The sequence below is a fragment of the Malus domestica genome, chromosome 01 (genome assembly GCF_042453785.1).
Source record: "Malus domestica chromosome 01, GDT2T_hap1".
Lineage (NCBI taxonomy): Eukaryota > Viridiplantae > Streptophyta > Magnoliopsida > Rosales > Rosaceae > Malus > Malus domestica.
The window spans coordinates 4,380,515-4,405,655 of NC_091661.1; the positions used below are offsets into that span (position 1 = coordinate 4,380,515).

The following is a 25,141-nucleotide window of genomic DNA, read 5'->3' on the forward strand; positions in this document are numbered from 1 at the left end:
TGTCCGCACGATCCCCATCCTGATTTAAAGCATCCACCATATTTTTACAACATAAACTTATTAATTCATGAAGCTTCGTGTTGGTCCTTTGAGAGCTTTCCTCAGCTAGTCTTGTTGTTTGCAGTTCCTTCCAAATTTAGCCAAGGTTAGAGCAACTCTACCGTTGCAAAGGCCCCCTAGGGCTATTCACTACTTAATCCACCTAGTGAATAGTAACTGCCCTTAATGAACAGTAACTGCCTTTTTGCATCTCCACCTCTACACTGAATAGCCCTGGCAATAGGTAATAAATATTAGTATTTTTTTTATTTATAAACTAATACAAAATAATTTTATTTGTAATTTTGGATAAGATTTTTAATCGTTCTCGTTGCGCCACATGTCATTATTCGAAAAGACAATTATTGGTGATGGATTTCGATAAGATTTTTATCCAATATCGTCATGCCATGTGTCGTTACCTTTTCAGAATCATTGAGGGTAGATTTCTGATAAGATTTTTAACCAATAACGTCGCGCCACATGTCACAATCTGCTTACAATATTTGAAGATAGATTTCGATTAGATTTTTAACGAATGACGACATGCCATGTGGCATTATATAGAATTTAATCCTTTTTGAATCCTCCATATAATCCACCATCCATCCTTAGAAATCTCACACCAATTTTCTCAAGATCTCTATCATTATTCATAGTTTCTGCTTCCTTCTTTACCATAATCAAAATCTGTATCATTATTCATAGTTTTTGCTTCCTTCTTACAATGTCTTCTTCTTCAAGGATGATGTGGGAAATCGATCAGCAAGAGGAAGAATTGTTTAACCAATCAGAAGGAATGTTCAATCTCCAGGTGGCCCAAAATGAGATGGAAGAGGAAGAGGATGAGGAGCGTAGAAGGAGAGATGACGAAGCAAGAATGGCAAGAGCCTCACATTCCCGTCGAGCCATCCAAGTTGTGGCTCAGATCTCCAGGCCTAGCCGTTTTGCAAACACTGATAGAAGCAGGCAACGATGAGGTAAGGATCTCTTGGACGATTATTTTGTTCGTAACAGTGCATTCCCTGATACGTACTTTAAACGTCGTTTTAGAATGGAACGACATTTGTTTAACAAAATCATGGGCGTTGTTTGCCACCATGATTCTTACTTTATGCAAAAGAAGAATGCTTTTGGTGTTATGGGTCTCCTGCTTGAGCAAAAAATTACTACTGCCTTGCGGATGCTTGCATATGGAGCATCTATAGACCAAGTGGATGAGATAGCGAGGATGGGAAAATCAACAATTATTGAGTCCCTGATGCGGTTTTGCTCTGCAATCGAATCTATCTACACAGCATAGTACCTCCAGAGACCTACTGAGATGGACTTGCAAAAGCTTCTGAAGAAGGGCGAGATGCGATGTTTTCCTGGGATGATTGGAAGCATCGACTGTATGCACTGGACTTGGAAAAACTGTCCAAGTGCATGGCAAGGAGTTTATGGGGACAGAAAATGAGCAAAAAGTATCATTTTGGAGCTGGTGGCATCTTTTGATACATGGATTTGGCACGCCTTTTTGGGGTTCCGAGAGCTCAAAATGACCTCAATGTCCTTCCTCAATCCCCAATGTTCAACGATGTCCTGCAAGGAAAAGCACCAAGAGTCATGTACTGGGTCAACGAACATAAGTACCACAGGCCTTACTACCTAGCAGGTGGAATTTACCCAAGGTGGTCGTTGTTTGTCAAAACAATGCCACGTCCGCGAAGTGTGAAGGAAAAACACTTTACAAGCTGTCAAGAGGGGTGCATGAAGAATGTGGAGCGTTGTTTTGGTATCCTCCAAGCTCGTTGGGCGATTGTCAGGTGTTCTGCCAAAATGTTTGATTTAGAGTCGCTTTGATCCATCATGATGACATGCATGATTCTTCACAACATGATTGTGGAAGATGAGTACGATTATGATGCCGTTGATGAATATGAGTCAGACACGATGAACAATTCAAGAACACAAATATATTGTTCTCATGACGCCATTGAAGAACCTGTGCAACACGAGCCATTAGAAAGGGATGGATGTTACAATGAAAGGCTCATTCAATGATATACTGCACTTCATGACCCATATATGCACAATGACCGGCAAATTGACTTGAAACAAGCTTAAGATACTTATGTTCATTTAGTGTGTTTGTTTTTATTTGGTTTGTTTATTTAATTTTATTTGGTGTGTTTTTTTTAGTTCATTTAGTGATTTTTTTTTATTATGGTATGTTTATGTAATTTTATTTGGTGTGTTTATGTCCTTTGAATAAAGATTCTCTTAGTATAAATAAATTACCAAATTAAATAAATATACTCTTAGTTTAAATAAAGTACTAAATTCAATAAATTGGAAACAACATAAAGTACTCTATTCAATAAATAAGAAATTACAACCCCACTTTGAAGATTACTACTAGCTTGTGCCAAGACGTCTCTCCACATACTAAACGATTGGCTGAGTATTCTCCAACGACTGGACATCGATTCTCTGGTTCTTTTCCCACCAATTTTCTCAACATAATTGGTATGAATAAGACTCCACATTTCTTGCAATTGCATCTCATTACCTGTAATCGGATCATGAGTAACTTCAACCCAGCTAGCACACAACGTAACATCTTCAATAAGCGTCCAATTTGTACCTGCATAATTAGTCATTTTGTTGGAAAAAAATTGGAATGAAACTTTGAGAGAAAGATAGGAATGTGGTTGAAAGTAGTTGAGAAAATATGAAATTGTGGTGTAAGATAGAAGATAATGAGAAGGTATTAATAGAAAAGTAAAATCAATTTTTTTTTTGTTTCAAAATTTTTCAAATTTTTTTTTCCAAATTTTTATTAATTTTTTATTCACATAATTAATCTCTGCCTTTGGATAAAAAAAATTTTGAATTCTGTTTGTACCATACTTGACCAATCCCGAAACTACCGAGCACCGGCCAACGCTATACTATCAAGGACCCAGAAGAGTTCCCCTCCGACCAGGAGGCCAATCACTACTCGACACGTGTCAAGATTAGAAGCCAATCAGAGCGCAGCACGTGTCGACATCAAGAACCAATCATAACATGACACATGTCAATGTGACAAAGCTACAAGTTTTTCTATAAATAAGGGTCATTCCCCCACAATATTGGCTAATGCCATTTGTGTTAAATCATTCATAAGAACTCACTAAATTGAGAGCTTGATCCTTTGTACTTGTGTAAGCCCTTCACTACTAATAAGAACTCCTCTACTCCGTGGACGTAGCCAATCTGGGTGAACCACGTACATCCTGTGTTTGCTTCTCTGTCTCTATTTATTTACGTACTTATCCTCACTAGTGACCGAAGCAACCAAGTGAAGGTCACAAAACCTGACACTTTCTGTTGTACCAAAGTCTTCGCTGATTTTGTGCATCAACATTTGGCGCCGTCTGTGGGAAACGACACTTATTCCTACTCTCTTCAGCTGTGTCAAGCTGGTTTCTATCATTTGTACACTTTCTTTTGATCAGGCATCCCTCTCCAACATGGGAAGCGAAGGAAGCCACAGCACACAGAATGACACCCCCCTTGCACATAGTGCGAAACAACGAAAGAAGGAAGGAAAACGAGTTCTTCTTCAAGCTAAAGTCGATGAGTTGGAAGCTCAGAACAACAAGATAGCAATGAGGAATGAGGTCCTCCAGGAGCAATATGAGAAGCTCTTCGAGACACTCCACGAAGCTAGGCAAGCTCAGACACGCGAGCTTGTTGCCCCCGTGGAAGTCAACCATCAACTGGGTGCCCTCCAACATGGAGGGTCACATGCATTCGACATAGATATCCCTGATAGGGAACAGATTACCCCTCGACTTGATAATCAACATGAGGCTTCTCTTAACCCAGTTGCTTCGACCCGAACCATGAGAAGTGGAGGGAGACACCTCTTTGCTGAAGGGGCAGAAGGATCGAAAGCCGTCTTTCGCGATTGTCGGGATTTCCTGAAGCAACGTCAAGAGAATTCCATCCATATAAGCTCAAAGATTAATGACCCAAGGATTTCTGAGAGACTCGGTCCCTTGCCATGGCCCAAGCCGGCCACCAATTTGGGGAAGGGGCAACAAGTCCTAGAGAGACATGAGGGTACAGGGGACTCAGAGGTGTTCCGACAGACATACCCTGGAAGCCAGTACAGCGAGTCCAGGGAAAAATCACATGCCCTTGATCAAACCTTCCTAATTCCAAGAGGAGATGGAGATTTACGAAAGAAAGCTCCAGTGACACATAACTTCGCTCAGGACCACCTTGTCCTACAACTTCTTGAGGAAGTAAACAAGTTGAAGGCTGAACGTCAGGCTGAAATACCTGACTGGAACCGACCCAGGCCTGGCCCTCTTACAAGGAGGATCCTCAACACCCCCCTTCAAGCAAAGACAAAGCAAAAGCTTGGCTTGCAACTTTATACTGGAAAAAAGGACCCGATTGAGCACCTTAACCTCTTTGAGTCCACCATGGCATACCGGATGCACACCGACGAAGAGCGATGTCTTCTCTTCCCCTCCACCCTCTCTGGTGGAGCTCTAAATTGGTATTGTCGTCTTACACCTGAGACGGTAGACTCATTTGAGGAATTGAGGAAACTATTTATTTCCCAACACATTTTCCAAACCGATCGCTTGCACTCTGCAGATGACTTGTACATTATCCGCCAGAAGCCAGACGAGTCATTACGTATGTATGCTGGCCGCTTCAGCCATGAATACTCCCGGTGTGCCGAGGCAGACGACAAGACTGCCCTCAAAGCCTTCACGGCAGGCCTACGTGATTGTTTCTTTAAATACATGATCAATGTCAATACTTGGAAGACTTACTCTGAGGTGATGGCGCAGGCTTATAACCATGCCTCCGCCGAGGCAAAGACATATCAGGAGAAACCCCCTACAACCATCCTTTATCAACAAGTGGGAGGTGGAAGCCAGACTCACCTAAATGAGAAGACCTCGACTTTCCAAACAGCAGTGGCACCTCCCCATGCCTTGCATAATGCTTCACCGAATCAACAGACATATCAATTTCAAGGCAAGAGGAAGGATTTCCATCCTCACCACTCTCCTTTCAGTAAAAAGAGTAAGGGACACTATCCCGATAACCAAGGGTATCGCCACAATAACGCTCGCCCCCAGGCAGTCAATGCAGTGGGTCAAACCCGCGTCAAGATACCCCCTACCCCAAGGTATGAGACATACACGCCCTTGAATGCCACATGCGCGGCCATTTACCCAAGCATAGCTCACCTGATACCAAAACCAAAGCCGAGGCACCCAGATTACACGCCCCCGAATAACGCGGGCATGTTTTGTTGCTACCATGAGCATAACGGCCATGATAGCGAGAAATGTATCATCCTCCGTGATCGTATTGAAGCTTTGGCATGAGAAGGAAAAATTGATCAATTCCTTCTTCACCCTCAAAGGGATAACCGTAACCAACGCCAGGTGAATGTCATATATTCCATAAGCGGCGGCACACCCATATCTGAATCTTCCAATAGGGCCATGAAAAACAGTGAACGAAGTCTGAGGCCTGGTCACCAAGTGTTTCACGTGGAAGACATCAGGGGAAGGAAGTATCAAAAACCTAACTGGGATCCGATATGTTTCTACCCTGAGGAAGAAAGAGGCATCATCTACCCTCATAACGACCCATTGATCGTGGAGGCTCACATAGCCAACTTTGATGTTCGACGAATCCTCGTAGACACAGGGGCTTCGGTCAATATCATGTTTGCCGAAGCTTTCAGGGCACTCAGTGTAGCTGAACACTTGCTCGATCGCTCGATTTCTCCTCTGATAAGCTTCTCCGGTGATATCGTGCAACCCTTAGGGAGCATACATTTACCCTTTACTATTGGTACAGGCCCTTACACGGCTACCATTACCACTAACTTCCTAGTGGTTGACTGCCCAACGGCATACAATGTCATCTTTGGGCGCACAGGCATCAATGATCTCAAGGCTATGGTATCCACGCATATGCTGTTGATGAAATTTCCAACCCCCCATGGCAACGGCTACATCAGAAGAGATCAGCTTAGTGCACGATCATGTTACAACACTTCAGTTAAGCAACAACACTTGCCCGGACCCAAGGAAACCCTGTCTGTACATGACCAAGTCACAAAGACCAGCCTAGATGAAGCGAACTTGGATCTTCCTGATAGCAACAATCAACCCGATGATCCTCGAGATAACTCTTTCACCCAGCAAGCCCAACCTGCTGAAGAGTTGGAGAAGGTACCTATCTCAAGAGATTATCCAGATCGCATGGTGAAGATTGGCACCACATTGTCACCACCCCTTCGGTTAGCATTGATATCTTTTTTGAAAGAGAACACTGAAGTCTTCGCCTGGTCATACGAGGACATGCCAGACATCTCTCCCGATGTCATCTGTCATCGTTTGAGTATTGACCCCAAGATCAAGCCGGTGAGACAGAAGCGAAGATCTTATGACGCTGAACGATACGAGGCAATGAAAGCAGAAGTTGAAAAACTCAAAGGCATAGGTTTTGTCCGCGAAGTCAATTACCCGACATGGGTAGCAAATGTGGTCCTTGTTAAGAAAAATCCGACCAAAGAAAGTCTTTTGCTTCAAAAGGTCTTGTGGAGAATGTGTGTTGACTACACCGACCTAAACAAAGGGTGTCCGAAAGATAGCTTCCCTCTTCCTCTTATTGACAGACTTATAGACTCTACGGCCGGGTGTGAACTCCTGAGCTTCATGGATGCTTACTCAGGATACAACCAAATCCTCATGAACCCTTCGGATCAAGAACACACAGCCTTCACTACCGACAGAAGACTATACTGCTATAAAGTCATGCCTTTCGGCCTAAAGAATGCAGGAGCGACTTATTAGAGACTAGTCAACTCAATGTTCGTCGAGCAGATTGGGAAGAGCATGGAAGTTTACGTTGATGATATGTTAGTCAAGAGCAAACATGCTGACCAACACATCACCAACCTATCTGAAACTTTCACTATTTTGAAGAGGTATCGAATGAGGTTAAACCCCAACAAATGTGCCTTCGGCGTGGGCTCTGGCAAATTCTTAGGCTTCATGATTAGCCAACGAGGCATTAAAGCTAACCCTGAAAAGATCAAAGCAATCCTCGACATGAAAGAGCCAATAACTTCAAAAGACATCCAAAGCCTTACTGGCAAGGTGGCAGCCTTAACCAGATTCATCTCTAAGGCCACAGACAGATGTGCTCCTTTCTTCAAAGCACTCAAGGGAAATAAGAAGTACATTACATGGACGGAGGAATGTGCCAAGGCATTCAGGAACCTCAAAGAGTACATGAGTAAAGCCCCTCTGCTCTCCAAACCAGAAGTTGGTGACACTCTCATCATCTATCTATCGGTTTCGGCTTCAGCAGTCAGTTCTGTTCTTATTCGAATGGACAGTGGTGTCGAACGGCCCGTCTACTACGCTAGCAAGGCCCTACAAGATGCGGAGACACGATACTCCAACATTGAGAAATTAGCTCTAGCATTGGTCATGTCTGCTCGGAAACTTCGCCCTTATTTCCAAGCACACGCCATCATCGTGCTTACCAATCACCCTCTTCGACAGATACTCCAGAGTCCTGACACGTCTGGGCGAATGATCAAGTGGGCGATAGCATTGGGTGAGTTTGACATCTCCTACCAACCAAAACCAGCCGAAAAAGGTCAAGCAGTAGCAGATTTCATCGCCGACTTCACATATCCTGTTGACATTGCTTCTACACCTGAAGCAGTAGCTTCATTACCATCGGAAGCTCAGAAAGTAGAATCAACGACCTCAGCATGGAGTCTGTATGTTGATGGCTCATCCAACCAACAGGGATGTGGAGCGGGACTAGTCTTGACTACGCCCGACAAAGTAGCAATAGAGTATGCTCTTCGTTTCAAATTCAAGGCATCAAACAATGAGGCCGAGTATGAAGCCCTTCTAGCAGGATTACGTTTGGCCAAACACCTCGGGGTTAAACAAATTGATATTTTCAGTGACTCCCAATTAGTGGTCAACCAGGTTACCAACAACTTTGATGCTAAGGACAGCTCCATGGCAGCATATCTTACGCAAACACAACTTTTGCTCAAGCACTTCCACTACCAGATCACCCAAGTTCCTCGAGCGGCAAACAGTCATGCAGACGCCCTGGCTCGCCTCGCCTCAGCTGTGGAAGACAAGATTGGAAGAAAAATTCATGTCGAACTGTTGGCAACACCAAGCACCATGGCCGCAGAAGTATGCAACTTACAACAGGGGGATAGTTGGATCACCCCGATCTATAATTTCCTTGCTCATGGCACCCTCCCAAATGATAAAGTCCAGGCTAAGCAAATTCGATACAAGTCTACCCGCTACCTGATCATCCATGATCAACTCTATATGCGAGGTTTTAGCCTGCCATACTTAAGGTGTCTTACGCCTGCCGAGGCGGAAATCGTCCTTCGGGAAATACATGAGGGAGTCTGTGGAGATCATGCTGGATCTCGGTCCCTAGCACACAAGACTTTTCGCCAAGGATATTACTGGCCAACACTCCACCAGGATGCCATCAAAGTATCCCGCTCATGTGACAAATGTCAACGATATGCAACTATTCCTCATTCCCCTCCAGAGCCTCTTACTCCTATGATCAGCCCTTGGCCCTTCGCCCAGTGGGGACTTGATTTGATCGGCCCAATGCCGGCAGGGAAGGGCAAAGTCTGTTACGCAGTTGTTGCAGTGGACTACTTCACAAAGTGGGCCGAAGTAGAACCCTTGGCAACCATTACTGAGGCAAAGATAGAAGACTTCGTGTGGAAGAACATCCTTTGTAGATTCGGCATTCCCAATGCGATAGTCACTGACAATGGGCGACAGTTTGACAACAAGAAGTTCAGGTTGTTCTGCTCTAAGTTCAACATCAACTTATGCTTTGCCTCTCCAGCTCATCCCCAGTCTAATGGACAAGTTGAGGCCATCAACAAAATAATCAAGCGCACTTTGAAAACCAGCTTGGACAAAGCTAAAGGCTGTTGGCCAGAATTTGTACCCCAAGTTCTTTGGTCATATCGCACTTCATATCGGACTTCAACAGGAGAAACTCCATTCTCACTTGCCTTTGGCACAGAGGCGGTTGTCCCTGTTGAGCTCGAGCAAGCAACATTCCGAGTCCAGAACTACATTCAAAGTGAAAATGACAAACAACTCACCCTCAACTTGGATTTAGTCGAGGAACACAGAAACCAAGCTCACTTGAGGAATGTCGCCTACAAGCAGCGCATCTCCAACTATTATGACTCTAGGGTCAAGCCTCGTTCTTTCAAAATAGGAGACTGGGTCTTAAAGAAAAGATTACTCTGCGACAGAGTCCCGAGTGAAGGCACACTTAGTCCAAACTGGGATGGACCGTATGAAGTCATTGGCATCAGTCGCCCTGGCTCTTACACACTTAGAAGCTCCAATGGCAAGACCCTTGGCCATCCATGGAACGCTGATCACTTGAAGTACTACTACAAATAGACTCACGATGTACAAGTGTTGAGCTATAGTCGTTCGGCATCCTATGTAATGAAGGCCATTTGGCAATGAATTCAATAAAGAGGTAATTTAGCCAACTCAGCCCTCACTCTTTTACATTCATAGCAAGCGATGCCGGAACCCTTCTCAATCAGAAAGCAATCCGTCTTCCATAGTCACTACAAAACAAGCAAATGAAGATCGTGTCAAGCGCAAAAAAAAAAAAAAAAAAAAAAAAAAAAAAAAACAGCTTCATCCAAAAAGCTTCACCCGAAAAGCTTCACCTCCAAAGCTTCACCCACAAAGCTTCACCTAAAAAGCTTCACCCAAAAAGCTTCACCCGAAAAGCTTCACCTCCAAAGCTTCACCCACAAAGCTTCACCTAAAAAGCTTCACCCACAAAGCTTCACCCAAAAAAAAACTTCACCCGAAAAGCTTCACTTAAAAAAGCTTCACCTACAAAGCTTCACCTAAAAAGCTTCACCCACAAAGCTTCACCTAAAAAGCTTCACCCACAAAGCTTCACCCAAAAAAAACTTCACCCGAAAAGCTTCACTTAAAAAAGCTTCACCTACAAAGCTTCACCTAAAAAATCTTCACCTAGAAAGCTCCCTCTACATACTTTCATCTACAAAGCTTCACCATCAAAGCTTCACCTCGAAAGCTTCATCTACAAAGCTTCAACACCAAAGCTTCACCTACAAAGCTTCAACACAAAACCTTGCTCCAAATAAACAAATTTTGTTCACAAAACCCAAGATGCCCTTGAACTTGTACAAAAACACTTGGGTAAACATAAACATTTTTTGTTTTACACCCACAAGGGCCCAAAATTTTCCTTCTTATTTATTCACTTATATATGTTCCCAAACATATTATAATAGATCCAACAACAAGCCAAAGTCCCAAGTTTCATAATGGACAAAAGTACAAGCAATTCATCAATAATGAAGGTGCTACAAAAATTGGAATCTGCCCCAAAATAGAAATCCAACCCAAGAGACTTTTTCTCTCTCTCTCCCTCTTCCGCCTCCTTTCATCTATCAAATTTCTACAACCTCTGCTCTTCTCCAATGGAGCTGAATTTTGGACACCCTATAGTTCTTGAGCATATGAACAACTTTCAAGAAGGAACCATTTCTGTTTGAGCGACGGAAATTAAAGTGTTGAAGCTCCAAACATGACAGTCGGATTCTTGCAGATTTCGAAGCTGCTGTGATGTTTCGAAGATCTGGAAATATTTAACCATTAGTTCATTCTGAATTTTTGATATGTTATGAAAGAGACGATGAGGAACAACTTCAATGAAGAAGGCATGCCGATCTGAACAATAGAAAATGGAGTTTCGAAGCTCACAACAAATCTGACGGGTTGACAGAAAAATAATAACCAGTCATTCATCATACCTGGATTTCTGGAGTTATACTGCTCCGAGGGATCTCCAATTTGGATATGTTGTAGTTCACGAGCTGAGGAACAACTTCAATGAAGAAAGCATACCGATCTGAACAAGAGAAAATGGAGTTTCGAAGCTCACAACAAATCTGACGGGTTGACAGAAAAATAATAACCAGTCATTCATCATACCTGGATTTCTGGAGTTATACTGCTCCGAGGGATCTCAAATTTGGATATGTTGTAGTTCACAAGCTGAGGAACAACTTCGATGAAGAAATTATGTTGATCTAAACAAGAGAAAATGGAGTTTCGAAGCTCACAACAAGTCTGACGGATTAACAGAACATTGATGAACAGTTACTCATCATACTTGAATTTCTGAAGTTGTACTACTCCGATGGATCTCAAATTGGGATATGTTGTAGTTCACAAGATAAGGAAAAACTTTCATGAAGACGACTTTGCAATCTGAGCTATAGAGAAAGGTGTTATCTTGCATCCACTCAGGCTGATTAGTGGAAACGAAAAGCAATTCCACCAAAGAAAAGATGAAAAAGAGAGAAAAGCTACTAATTGCACTTGATCTTGTCTAGTCAATAGCATGCAGCATCAAACACACAAAAGTTGGAAATATTTTTAGATAAAGCATATACGAATGTGTGACATCGAAACAAGGATTCGTTACTTTGACAAATTAGTAACACGCGAGACACCTCATTCGGCAACTCTCTTTGCCTGAAGACTTGGGGGACTCCCACCATATGCTACTGCACCTTGATACTCGGCAGTCTCACAACCACTCAGTGACTTGGATTTTTCAAGTCTCCAACCGAGAAGTTTTCCTCACTCGGGAAATTAAGGGAACACTACCTCAAACTACATGCTTCACTCACAAAGCTTCAACAATACAGGTTTCAACAAAAGCAAAAATTCAAAGAACTTTATGAAGAAGGCTTTGGTGTATTTAACACAATATGTTGAAATGAAGCAAAGCTTATTTATTAATATTTTCGATAAGCCACAAATATGTACATATACATGAGTCAAAATAAACAAACAAAAGGGAGCCTTCACAAAGGTTGCTTAGGGGAAGTCTCAGCAGTCGGTAAAGCCCCAGAAAGAGAAAGCACCGGAGGGTGGTTATCCGGAGCCTCAGTACTTGACAAAACCCCAGAAGGATGAGGCATTGGAGGTTCATCATTTGAAGCTTCATTACCAGGTACAACCCTAGAGGACGAAGGCAATAAATGCCTTTGGAACAAACCCACAAACCGCTGATGATCAAGTAAAACTTTACCATCAGATTCCTTCATCTGGTCAAGCTTCCTCTTCATGTTTGTAGCATAGTCATGGGCGAGCCGGTGCAACTGCTTATTCTCATGCTTGAGCCCTCTAATCTCCTGTTTGAGACTCATCACTTCAGCAGCCAATGATTCAACTTGGCGGGTTCTAGCAAATAGGCGTTGGGCCATATCAGACACAGAACCTGCACACTGAACACTAAGAGCCAGAGAGTCCTTAACAGCCAACTCATCAGACCGTTTGGAAAGTAGTCTGTTATCTTTGGGAGTGAGAAGGTTCCTGGCCACCACTGCAGCGGTCATATCATTCTTCATCACAGAATCCCCAACGGTAAGAGGACCAGTAGGGGATATGAAGGATGGGCGCCATATGTTGTCTGGAGAAGGCGTGGCTGTCTCTTCTCCAAGGTTCAAGTCAAAACGACGGTCGGAGGGTCCAGACATTTTCAAATGTGTTGAAGAAGGAAGAGGTCAGACAAATCAAGATCTTAGAAGTGCAAGAAATGAGCTTCTACTGGTAGAGATTCAAGTGTGCTGTGGAACTTAATGCCAGCCTCTATAAAAATCTGCACTCGACGGAGCTTCAGAAATCGAAGAGGCGTTTGCTTTCTCAAAAGCTGGGCTGCTCAGAGACCACGAGGGCCGATCTCAGAAATCGAAGAGGCGTTTGCTTTCTCAAAAGCTGGGCTGCTCAGAGACCACGAGGGCCGATCTCAGAAATCGAAGAAGCACCTGCTTTTTCAGCCTCGTCAGCACCTGTCACATGCACACTCAGCTTTGTGGAAATTACGGGCAATCTGTCGAAGATTTCTGGTGAAGTAGAAAGCACGTGAATCTTACTGTTCAATCACCGCTCTCCATATGCACCATCAACTCCTCGGGTACCACATATAACTTTGTCAAAGATCTCTGACAAAGTTTAGGCACGAGAATTTCGAAGTTCCAGCTACCCTACTATTACCCATAAGGGTAAAGGAACAGCACCACTGCTTGACAACTGGAAAGTCCCTATGTGTGTCGACCTCCGTGTTTTGCGGCAAGACAGGTTGGCAAGAACGTCCAACCTTTACTCACATTCGAGAAAAGACTCCCAACATAATTACTTTCTCAAAAACCGGAGTAGCACCGCTTTCCGAATCTCGAGAGTCAGATCCTCGACGGGATTGCTTGTTCGAAAACCGAAGAGGCACAACTCTCAGAACTTCGAGAGCCAGATTTCCTTAGATAAAGCTTGTCTGTAATCTTCACACGTAATATCAGCTTTCCAGATACCACATACCACTTTTTCAAAGTGCTCTGACAAAATTAAAACACGTGAAGCTGGCAGCTCCCACTACATTGCTGTGACCAAGAAGGGTAAAGGAATAACATTACTACTTGTTATTGGGAAATCCCTATATACATTGACCTCCCTCCTCAACGGACAGGCAAACCTGCAAAAATGCTCAACCCTTTCTCGCATTCGAAAAGGCACCCTCAACATAACCTCTCGAAATACTCAGCTTTATTTCCCCCCGATAATACCTCAGCAAATAAGCCACACCAAGAACAAGAGTATCTCATATCATCAGGGTCGAAAGCAAGAGTATCCCATATCATGCTTTCTCCCTGTCTTTGTCTTTGTCCTTGTCCACACCTGCAGGACAAGGAGAAAGAGAGCAGTCAGTCGGAACCTGAAATCAAACCTCCAATTTGGAACTGACTACCTGGAGCCTTTGCCTGGTTGCTTACTTAGCATTGCTCTCGAGTACTCATCCTCAACTGCTGTCAAGGTCACGAATTCCACCGGCAAATACCTCATGACAGTTGATCAGATATTGGCTCTTTACACTGAAGCTGCCAAGCGTGGATGAGTCACTATGAAGGAATGTTCTGAAGGACCATTTAAATGCAAAGGTTGCACACCACTTCTGCCATGCAAAAGATTGAAGCAGAAGGTTCAACGGTGAGCTGAAACAGATCACTACAGCACGACACCTTTCCATACCACATTCATTATTCCGTCAACAGCAAAAGTATCCCATATCATCAAGGTCGAACGTACTCTAGATTTGATGGACTTGTTTTGACCCTCAAATTTTTGAGTCGGCCTTATACTCTGAAGGGCACCAGAAAACCCTCCAGCACAGTTCAAGAATAAGCCTGTGGAAAGTTACTTCTTCAAAAGCAAAAGTATCTCATATCATCTCTTATCCATTTGCTTCTCCTTATCCTGGCAGTTGAATGAGAGACAAGGAGAAGGAGAACAATCAACCGGAAGCCGAAGTCAAACCTCTGATCCTGGGTTGCTTACTTGGAAGTTTGACTGCTTACCTTGTCTGTCACCTCTTTCGGCAGATCTCCTAGCTCGGCGACTTGGGGGACTCCTACTATAGGGTTTGTATCGCACTTGACCAAGCCCGAAACTACAAGTAAGCTTCAAAGTGAAATTGATACATTACCTTGTGCATCTTCATCAGCTAAATACACCATTCCCGGATGGAGGAAAGGTACTTCCAGAGAAGGGCAGATGAAGATCAGACCACACTTCGGTACTTAGAAGTTTCGTGATTACTCAAGGGATTGGATCTTGCAAGTCCCCAACCGAGGAGTTTCCCTCACTCGGGAACTTAGGGGAGCACTGTTTGTACCATACTTGACCAATCCCGAAACTGCCGAGCACCGGCCAACGCTATACTGTCAAGGACCCAGAAGAGTTCCCCTCCGACCAGGAGGCCAATCACTACTCGACACGTGTCAAGATTAGAAGCCAATCAGAGCGCAGCACGTGTCGACATCAAGAACCAATCATAACATGACACATGTCAATGTGACAAAGCTACAAGTTTTTCTATAAATAGGGGTCATTCCCCCACAATATTGGCTAATGCCATTTGTGTTAAATCATTCACAAGAACTCACTAAATTGAGAGCTTGATCCTTTGTACTTGTGTAAGCCCTTCACTACTAATAAGAACTCCTCTACTCCGTGGACGTAGCCAATCTGGGTGAACCACGTACATCCTGTGTTTGCTTCTCTGTCTCTATTTATTTACGTACTTATCCTCACTAGTGACCGAAGCAACCAAGCGAAGGTCACAAAACCTGACACTTTCTGTTGTACCAAAGTCTTCGCTGATTTTGTGCATCAACAAATTCCAACCCTCTAGATTGTGCCACGTGGCACAACGGTAACATTTCAGAATTTTTTACTTTTTTTTTTCAATTTATAAAGGCGAATAATGTGGACCGTTGATCTCAAATCCAATGGTTGAAATTAATAAAGGTTTAATTTTTTTTTTTTTACCATTTGAAATCCAATGGTCCATAAAATGTAGTTGTTGAAATCCAACGGATGTGGAGAAGCCACGTGGCCTCCCCAACGGTAACATTTCAGAAAAGCGCCGCGAGCCCCACGTCTGAAAACATGTTGGACGACGCGCCACCACGGACGCTTGAAGCGCATGTGCCTGACGCAAAAAAAGATAAACGTGGCTGACATCGCCTTGACGTCAGCCTTGCGTCATTTGGCCATCGGGCTCTCGGTCTAGCTATTCATGTCGGGCCTCTCCCTCAAGCACAATCACCAACGTGGGCTAGACTTCGTTGCTAGGGCAATGTGGCGCTGTTCGAGCACTTGTCCATCGGGCTCCAACGTATGCTGGAGCTACTCTTGGTGATGTAACCCACTTGTGCGAGTGGGATGAGGGAAGTGAAGTTGACTTGCCGAAGCCTAGAAGTTCGCACGGCCCACGCATTAAGCAACCTCAGCATTTTGCTGGCCCACCCATGTGTGTCAGCCATCATCTCGCCTCGTGACACGAGCCCAACGACTCATTTTCTGATCTGATGGTCACAATTCAAATGGACCATTGGTTATCCAACGGTCCACATTTAATTTATTCAATTAATGGTTTTATATTTATAATTTTTTTTGAATCTAATGGTTGAGATCTAATATGATCAAATCTAATGGTAAAAAAAAGATCTAATGGTCCAAAATTAAATCCAACAGCTAAATTAATTAAAAAAATATTGTTTCATAGCATTTCATGAGTTTTGTGGTGTCGGTTTAGTAATTTTTCAATATTTATCGGAATTTAGATATTTTTAGGTTAAAATGTTCATAAAATTAAATTAGGATAGTCTACATAATTTTTTTTTTTATTTTTTGAAAAAACCTACTTCAACAAAAAAAATTAGCCTAAATTCATTCTTTAATAATCTCGGGTCAAGAATTTAACCTAGAATGGTTGGAGCAAAAAAACTGCTTATAGGTTAAAACTTAAATTTTATGTGTTAAATTTTTAGGTTTTAACTCAAAGGGTTGGAAATAGTCTAATAAAATTGGATTTACAAAAAAAATAAAAATAAAAAAGAGTATAAAGTTAGGAGGCAGAAAGGCTTTGCCCACAAAATTAAATCAAAACAATATGAGGGCATGTAAAGCACCACCCATTCCCCATCTTCTCCCGACCTCTTCTTCCTCAACTCAACCAGCAAACGTAAAATGGCCATTGCTGAGCAGGCGCTTGGTTCTCTTGTCACTTCCTTTGGCTACTTTTCTGCTCCCAAGTAAAGCTAGCTGTAGTGACACCAACAGTAGCAATGTAAATTCAACAACCCCTTCTGGTTCCACTTCTTCTGCTCTCACAAGCTTCAACCCGATAAGCGCTGCTGAGAGAGACGCAAGCGATGCAATTTCTCGAAGAATATCGGATGCCTTGGAGTTGTTGGAGAAAGGGAGGGAACTGCAGGCTCTGGGTGACTTTGACCAAGCTCTTGTCTGTTTTACTCAGGTACTCAATCACTCACTTTACCACTACTACGTTTTGCCTGTTGCCTGTTTCCTGAGTTTTGTCTTTATATATTGGTAATGGTGGACATTTGGATTTGGGGTTATTTCTTTCCCAAGGAAACGTGGGCATTATATTTCTTTTAAGCTATGGTGGACCTGAAACTCCGGTACGGACATGACTCACCTGATTGAATGAACCAAATAAACCGTTAACTTGATTGAATGAAGCCAATGGTGGACTTGAAACTCCGGTACGGACATGACTCACCTGTTAAAGCTATGTGGAATTATTGAATTTTTGATGTATATTTCATGTGTAAATCATTTACAAGTTGGAACATATATAGAGAAAGGAACGGAGGACACAGCCTCCAATCAGTTCCCAATCAACTCCCTAATTTACTCCTTGGAAGACAACTAACTATTTTACAATAACTAGGAAACAGGATCCCTTAATTGTAGGCTAAAGTAAACAATCTCTTGAATAAAGTACCTAGCCCTAGCCAAGAGTTATACAATGGATATAACAGCTAGCTCCAAAAAGGTATGACTGTGATTGATTTCCAGCATTCCAGCCGAGAGTAGCTTCTTCCAATAGCCTCCAACCTTACAATCTTCCAACTGGAATTGATTTGGTCTCGTGCATGCTTCTCTTCTCTTGTTTTGGCGTATGAGTGTATGCCTGTGTGCATTTGTGTGTGGATGTGGTTATTGGAAATGCAACAGAGTGGTGCACTAGAGAGAGTGGGGCTGGTCTTACTCTTATAGGAAAGCGTTTTTATCTAGCAATGTCTATGAAGATGCATGGTCCTTTGTCAAGCCATATGTAGTTTCTCCTATGGTTTGCAAAATAAAATTTTAGTATTCCCCGCACGTATGAGGTCAGATTTGATTTGTGATTTCTATGGAATTTGTGGGTCAATTGTATGACAAGGTTTTCTTAATTAATTTTTATGTCCGAATAAATCGAAGCTTTCAAAAACTAGTCAATTATTTCCTTGAATGCGTGTATGGCCGGAACTGGATAGGATACAGCTCCTGCCATGCCATGGTGTTTTTGTTATTACATAGCATGTAAGAAACATATTTCTCATATTTTAAATTGATCTTCCCTTGGGTTCCATGGAATGTGCTTAGCTACGATGGACCTCACCGAAAAAAAAAAAAAAAGGAGAAGAGAGACAGCTGTTCCAGCTTTAGATAAGCTGCACAACGGATGGATTAAGTAGTTCACCTGTTTTTGTGTTCTATTTTATAATCTTCCGCTGCCTACAAATTAGAGAAATTAGGAGTGTTGGGTCAGTTAACTCTCAGAATTATATGGTTTTGCTGTGTGTCTAATAATCATTATTGCTCTGCCTTTTTGAATCCTCTCGACAATTTGAAATGTGCATATCTTGTGTTTCAGTAATAACCAACTACTTTATGTCATTGTCATCATCATGAATCATGATGGTTTGGTTCCTTGTTTAAAAGTCGCATCGTCTTTGGTGCTTTTGTGCATTGTTTCAGTTCTCTAATCAAGGAACATCTTTGCACCTAGCCATTACTATACTCGGAGAGACAGACGGGTAGAAGAAACGAGTTTCACAGTTAACATCGTCTTTATCTCATTTCAGGTGATTGAGAAGTACAATGACTTTTCCTTTTCAGACTATGCAAGAGTAGGCAGATCCTTGGTTTTGTATGAGGTTGGCAACAGAGAAGATGCAGTTGCAGAGATGGAGGATGTTTCCATATCTTTGAAGGGATATCCAGGTACCTACTTGAGTAGATATTACGTTCCTTGCCTAAGCTAATCCCGACAAAATTCTCTCAATTTCTAACGAATTCATTTTTGTTGTTTGGTTTTTCTACAGAAGTGCATGCAGCTCTAGCAGCAGCCTTGTATGTCGACAAACACGCCCCACTGCTTGCAGAAAATCAGTTCACAATTGCAACGCTTCTTGATCCTCACTATACGGACCTCTCATACGTCAAAGAAACGAAGCATTGGCCTCCAAGTTTGGTTAGTTCATTGCAGCACTTCATCACACTTTCCTAGTAGAATTATGTTTTATGTAATTCTGTTACGAACTACTCAACAGTCACGGCGATGTTTGGTATCTATTGGTCACCTGCAAATTGCAAATACTTACGCTAAGAAATATTATCATTGTAACTTACGATACGGTTTCCTGTGATAAACCAAGTGAAAACAAATGAATCTTTCTTATACAAAGGCTTCTCGTTTTCGTTTGGCTACCAGTCCTAACTCTTTGGCTGCGGGCTTCTAACATCGTCTGTATCTTAGCGATTGAACACACAGTTCGTTCCTTTTTCTTTGTATTTTCTACTTTATTCATAATTTTGACGCTAGATTATGTATCAATTATTGCTGAACATCATTATTAGTCAGTGTACAGAGTGCAAACGTTTGTAAGTGCAATTGTAAAACATTGTTATTTTGTCATGCTAAAACGAAAGGGTATGTGAAGACTTGAAAGCCTCCTTTTCGTAATTCGAAAGACCAAAAGTAAACAAGTGTGTATACGGGTGTTGGAAGACTATAAATTAAGTAGAGGAACGTTTATACCTCTTGTGTGGAAGTTTGGATCTCGACACGATCATACGAACATGAACCAAGGTGTATCTAGAACCTCGAAGATCGTTGAGTTGGCTACGATATGTCGAGCTACCCCTTTAGTTTTCTCCTCTTGTGGAGATCACCCTAGAGACCTAACTAGAATATTGTGAACCTTGAAAATGCTTGTATTTTCTTTTGTGTTTCTTCCTCAAAGCTTTATTATATAGTGGTTGGGAAGAGGGAACAGTGACTAAAACACCCATAAAAATCCCGAGTATGCTCCAATCTAAATATCTCTTGATTTTTCTCTAACTATCACAAAAGATAATTAAGAGATTTATATCAATCCATCGCCCTAATTTGGGTGGGTGGATCACTATTTGATTTATTTATTACATAAATCCTACATCTCTCACTCATCCACTTACGGTGTGGCATAATCTCAATCAACCCACATACTTCACAGCCATTCTAGTTTATCTCCTCGTACAGGAAGTGGAATGCGCGACCTTGCGAGAAAAGAACGTACATATCCACTAGAACGGTTATTAAGCTATCACCAAACTAACAAGAGTGCATCACTCGGAAGTCTATCACTTTATACCTCATACTGTTTGTCATACACCATACCTGACATTCTTTATCCCTCGTTATGAAATAAAAAGCAATGTCATGTTTCACAAGCATCATGTATCCATGTCTTATGTTAAATAACAAATATCAAAAGACACTGCACAACGAATGAACCACATGACATGGTGTTGTCTTCAAACTGTCTTCCTAAATTCTCACGTCAGCCTAATTTGGTTTAACTATTGCCTAGACACGCCTCTTGGAACAATAGCTAACTTGACTGCTTTAGATAAACATGCTAAAGTATTGATCATAAAACCTCATCTTTCTAACATAGACTATAGTCCAAAAGGGCATAAGGGTGGAATCATATAGATCCCTTGTTGTTCACACAATGATTGAAGTAGTGATCAATTCATCACTTTCACTATCCATTCGTAATAGCACATACAATATAATTTGTATGCTATGGTGTATCCTCAATTCAATGTGTGTGTCACATGTCCATTGAGCATACACCGTACGGGTTTTAGTCTATTTACTACACAAGTGCCTAACTTGAGCATTCTATCCTAGTCGCCCTGTTGGCGCCCATCTAGATACTCACATCCGGCTTTACAAGCTTAACCATGAATTTCAAAATAAATTTCATGTTTGACCTCTATTAGGTCTCAGCTTAGACATTTTTAAAGTGACATACATACATATATCTAGTGTATATAGGTACGTGCAAATACAAGTCTCACACTCAAATGCATCGAGGACACATATTTCTCATCCTGCTCACTACCACAGTGTCAGGGCGAATTGTTCGTGTAAAGAACAAATTCTAGCTTGTTGACACTTGTAAAGATGTGTAAACAATCATTCCAAAAGGAAATATGAAATGAAAACTTCAATGCTTTATTCAATCAATAATAATGTTATATAAAGAAAAGCACATTAAACCCTACGTAAACCCATATTCTTTACACGAGTCAAAAAACATTTTCTAATTATGCGTTTAGTCATGGGATCAGCAAGCATGCTTGTCGAGATATGTTTCAACATTACTACTTCACCCATGGTAACCTTGTTCCTAAGGAAATGGTATCGTGCATCTATGTGCTTAGATTTTGCATTATACTTGGGATCTTTAGTGTATGCTAAGGCCGAGGTATTATTACAGTAGACAAATACAACTTCATGGGAATGTGATGTAATACCCATGTGTCGTAAGCACCTCCGAAGTCAAATAGCTACTTGAATAGCTGATCTAAGGGTAACATATTCTGACTCCCTCATTGGTAGAGCAACACAAGTTTGTTTCTTGCTACTCGAGGAAACTATTCCACTTCCAAGAATAAAGCATAACTTGAGGTGGACTTGCGTTCATCTCCATCACTTGCCTAGTCCTTATCACTCTATCCTTTTATCTTGTAATCACATCCTTGATAACATAGAGCTAAGTCTTTTGTTCCTTGTAGGTCTCTCACAGTACTCTTGACAACTTGCCAGTGAGCTTGTCCGGACGCATGCAAAGCATTGCGTACATCAAACTTCCTACCACAGAGGCATATGGTATGTTTGTCATTTGTTCTTTCTCTTTCTTGATCTCAGGACACTGTTCTAAGGATGATTTTGCACTCTTTCCATATGAGTGTCTATGGGGTTTAGAGTTTTTCATCTTTAACCGTTCAAGTACCTTCTTGACGTAAGTCTTTTGAGACAAACTTAGAAGTTTCCTTGAATGACCTTTGGTGATCTTAACTCCAAGCACATAATGTGCTTCTCCCATATCCCTCATCTCAAAATGGGATGACAACCACACTTTTGTGATTTGTATGGAGGTCTTGTCATTTCTCGCTATGAGGATGTCGTCAACATACAGAGAAAGTATAATATTTTTCTCAAATTTCTTAAGATACACACAATGGTCTTCCTTGATCATCTCAAAACCAAATGAAGTGATTGAATTATGGAATCTAATGTTTCACTGTTGATAGGAGCATATTTATGCGACTTTGTTATCTTATTTCTTTGCATTTTCTTAGTTAATTTCCATTTATTATCGTAATTTAAGTTATTTTCATATTATTGTAGGTCTAATTTGGAAAGATGACAATAAATGGCTAAACAGAGCAATTTGGAGCAGTTTTGGACTTGGATTGGATAGCATGCGTGGGAGCACTTGGGATGAACGTTTTTGGTGGTCAAATGAGGCTAGGAATGTACTACAATCTGGAAGAAATAGGATTGAGGCTTGGAAGACAAGGAATCAGAAATTAAAGGGAAACCTTATCCAATCTTATCTTATCCAACCTTATCCTTAACAAACCTTATCTTATCCTATCCTAATCCTACTTTACCTTATCTCCAACTGCAAGGGGGATTCCTTATCACATTAAACCACTTCCTATTTGATTTAAGGGGTTCTAAAACAATGCAAATAACCAATTCCTTTTCCTCCACAAATTGTGTCGTGCCCCCTGCCTATAAATACTACTTATTTTTCAGGGGGGGAGAGGAGAAAAATATAGAGAGTGCCGCAAGTTTCTGGGGGGAAAGAGTGATTTGTGCTTGCAAGGAAGGATAGGAGGAGGAGTGCCATGCACCTGGATCTAAGGATTGTGCCGAATCTACCATTGGAGTGCTGGGGAATTCGAGAGTTCTTTCTATCCTTATTTTAGTTTCGATGTTTATTTTAAATTGCTTTTCAACTATAACGAACATGTGTAACTAAATTTCTTTTTAGCTAGAGGGAATTCGAAGCCATGAACATATGTTTTATATGAATTGATTACATCCAGTTATTGTTTCATAAAACATGAATGTGATTTACTTATCTGTTTTATTAAGAACTTGTTCTTGTGTGTTGATTAAAGGTGCACTCTTAGTTTGCATGTAGGGATTTGATGCTAGAATATAAAGGAATTTCACCTAATCATTATGAACTTATATTTATAAGTAGTAAAAGTCGCTAGTCATGATTGTGTTAAGTAAATTCTTGGCAGGAGTATCATGTAGTTCATAGTTACGAATGCGTTGTCAATACTTATGATTTTCACAGAACTTAATGACCTTTGATATGTGTCTCTATCATGATTTTCATAGTTAAGGAACTTGAGAAGGATAATTTGGTTGCGTTGCTAAGTCCAATTTAATGAACTTAGGATAATCTGAGAGTTAATGAGTGCTATTCACAATTAATTTGGGGCATTATCATTCATGGTTTATAGAAAGAATAATTGGAAATCAATTTGTATGCATATGTTTCATGTGTGGAGAAGAATCCTCTTGCTAGCTTTTCACCCATATTCCTTTTACAACTCAATTTAATTGCTGCTATTTACTTTTGTTTCTTAAAATTCATCAAAAACCCCCTCAGTTCTTATTTTGTGTTAGTATAGTTTAGTTTTCAGTTTTTAAGTTTAATTTGTGTTGATTAACATCCCTCCTAATCCCCGGCCTAGAACGATCCCTACTTGCTCATACTACAATTGTCTAAATCATAGGGTTTAATTTGTGTGCTAGTTTTTACCACATCAAATTTTGACGCCGTTGCCGGGGATTAGAAAAATTGCTAATCTTCCCTTTATTTCTGTTGATGCACAAAATCAGTGAGGACTTTGGTACAACAGAAAGTGTCAGGTTTTGTGACCTTCGCTTGGTTGCTTCGGTCACTAGTGAGGATAAATATGTAAATGAATAGAGACAGAGAAGCAAACACAAGATATACGTGGTTCACCCAGATTGGCTACGTCCACGGAGTAGAGAAGTTCTCATTAATTATGAAGGGTTTACACAAATACATAGGTTCAAGCTCTCATTTTGTGAGTTCTAGTGAATAGTTTAGTACAAAATGACATTAGAGATTATTGTGGGAGAATGATCCCTATTTATAGAAGAGAGTTTCTAGTTTTGTTTTGACACGTGTCGTGTTGTGATTGGCTTCTGATGTTAACACGTGTCGCGCTGTGATTGGCTTCTGATGTCGACACGTGTCGCATTATGATTGGCCTCCTGGTTGAAGGGAAGCTCTTCTGGGTCATTGACGGTATAACGTTGACCCGTGCTCAGTAGTTTCGGGATTGGTCAAGTATGGTACAAACAGTGCTCCCTTAAGTTCCCGAGTGAGGGAAGCTCTTCGGTTGGGGACTTGCAAGATCCAAGCCATTGAGTAATCACGAAACTTCTAAGTACCGAAGTGTGGTATCATTTTCACTTACCTTATCTGTCTCATATGTAGATGTGGCATCTTCCCTGGAAGTACTTTTCCTCCATCCAGGGGTGATATCTTTAACCGATAAAGATGCACAAGGTAATGTATCAATTTCACTTGAAGCTTACTTGTAGTTTCGGGCTTGGTCAAGTGCGATACAAACCCTATAGTAGGAGTCCCCCAAGTCGCCGAGTTAGGAGATTTGTCGAAGGAGGTAACAGACAAGGTAAGCAATCAGACTTCCAAGCAAGCAACCTGGATCGGAGGTTCGACTTCGGCTTCCTGTTGATTGTTCTCCTTCTCCTTGTGTCGTAAATAGCACCAAGGATAAGGAGAAGCAAATGGAGAAGAGATGATATGAAATACTTTTGCTTTTGAAGAAGTAACTTTCCACAGGCTTATTCTTGAACTAGGCTGGATTTGATTCAGGGTGGTGGACACTTGATCTTGAATCGGGCTTGTGATATCTTCAAGGACCGTTGGTGGCTTGATCTTTAAGGATTTGATTCAAGATTGGTAAATCGGCACGTGCAGTTCACGACACCTTAGTGAGTCGACTCAAGAATTTGAGGGTCAAAACAAGCCCATCAAATCTAGAGTATGATCAACCCTGATGATATGGGATACTCTTCCTGTTGACATAATAGTGAATGTGGTATGGAAAGGTGTCGTGCTGTAGTGATCTGTTTCAGCTCATCGTTGAACCTTCTGCTTCAATCTTTTGCATGGCAGAAGTGGTGTGTAACCTTTGCATTTAAATGGTCATTCAGAATATTCCTT

General features: G+C 41.5%; 1 protein-coding gene and 1 long non-coding RNA gene across 3 annotated transcripts; one reads left to right on the top strand and one right to left on the bottom strand.

Moving 5' to 3' along the window:
• Positions 1-10,369: 10,369 nt before the first annotated feature.
• LOC139196465 (uncharacterized) lies at positions 10,370-11,550 on the bottom strand. Of its 2 annotated transcripts, XR_011581392.1 has the most exons (3): positions 11,133-11,480; positions 10,952-11,049; positions 10,370-10,776 (listed from the first exon to the last, which is right to left on the bottom strand). It is a non-coding gene; the product is annotated as an uncharacterized lncRNA (long non-coding RNA). The 2 variants fall into 2 exon arrangements; XR_011581393.1 differs by lacking the exon at positions 10,952-11,049 and having other exon boundaries at positions 11,133-11,550.
• A 5,082-nt stretch (positions 11,551-16,632) lies between these two features.
• On the top strand, positions 16,633-19,242 carry LOC114824406 (uncharacterized). The gene is made up of 3 exons (XM_029101248.2): positions 16,633-17,022; positions 18,641-18,779; positions 18,881-19,242. The coding sequence occupies exons 1-3, from the start codon at positions 16,657-16,659 to the stop codon at positions 19,063-19,065; spliced, it is 690 nt and encodes a 229-aa protein (XP_028957081.1). The 5' UTR covers positions 16,633-16,656; the 3' UTR covers positions 19,066-19,242.
• Positions 19,243-25,141: the final 5,899 nt, after the last annotated feature.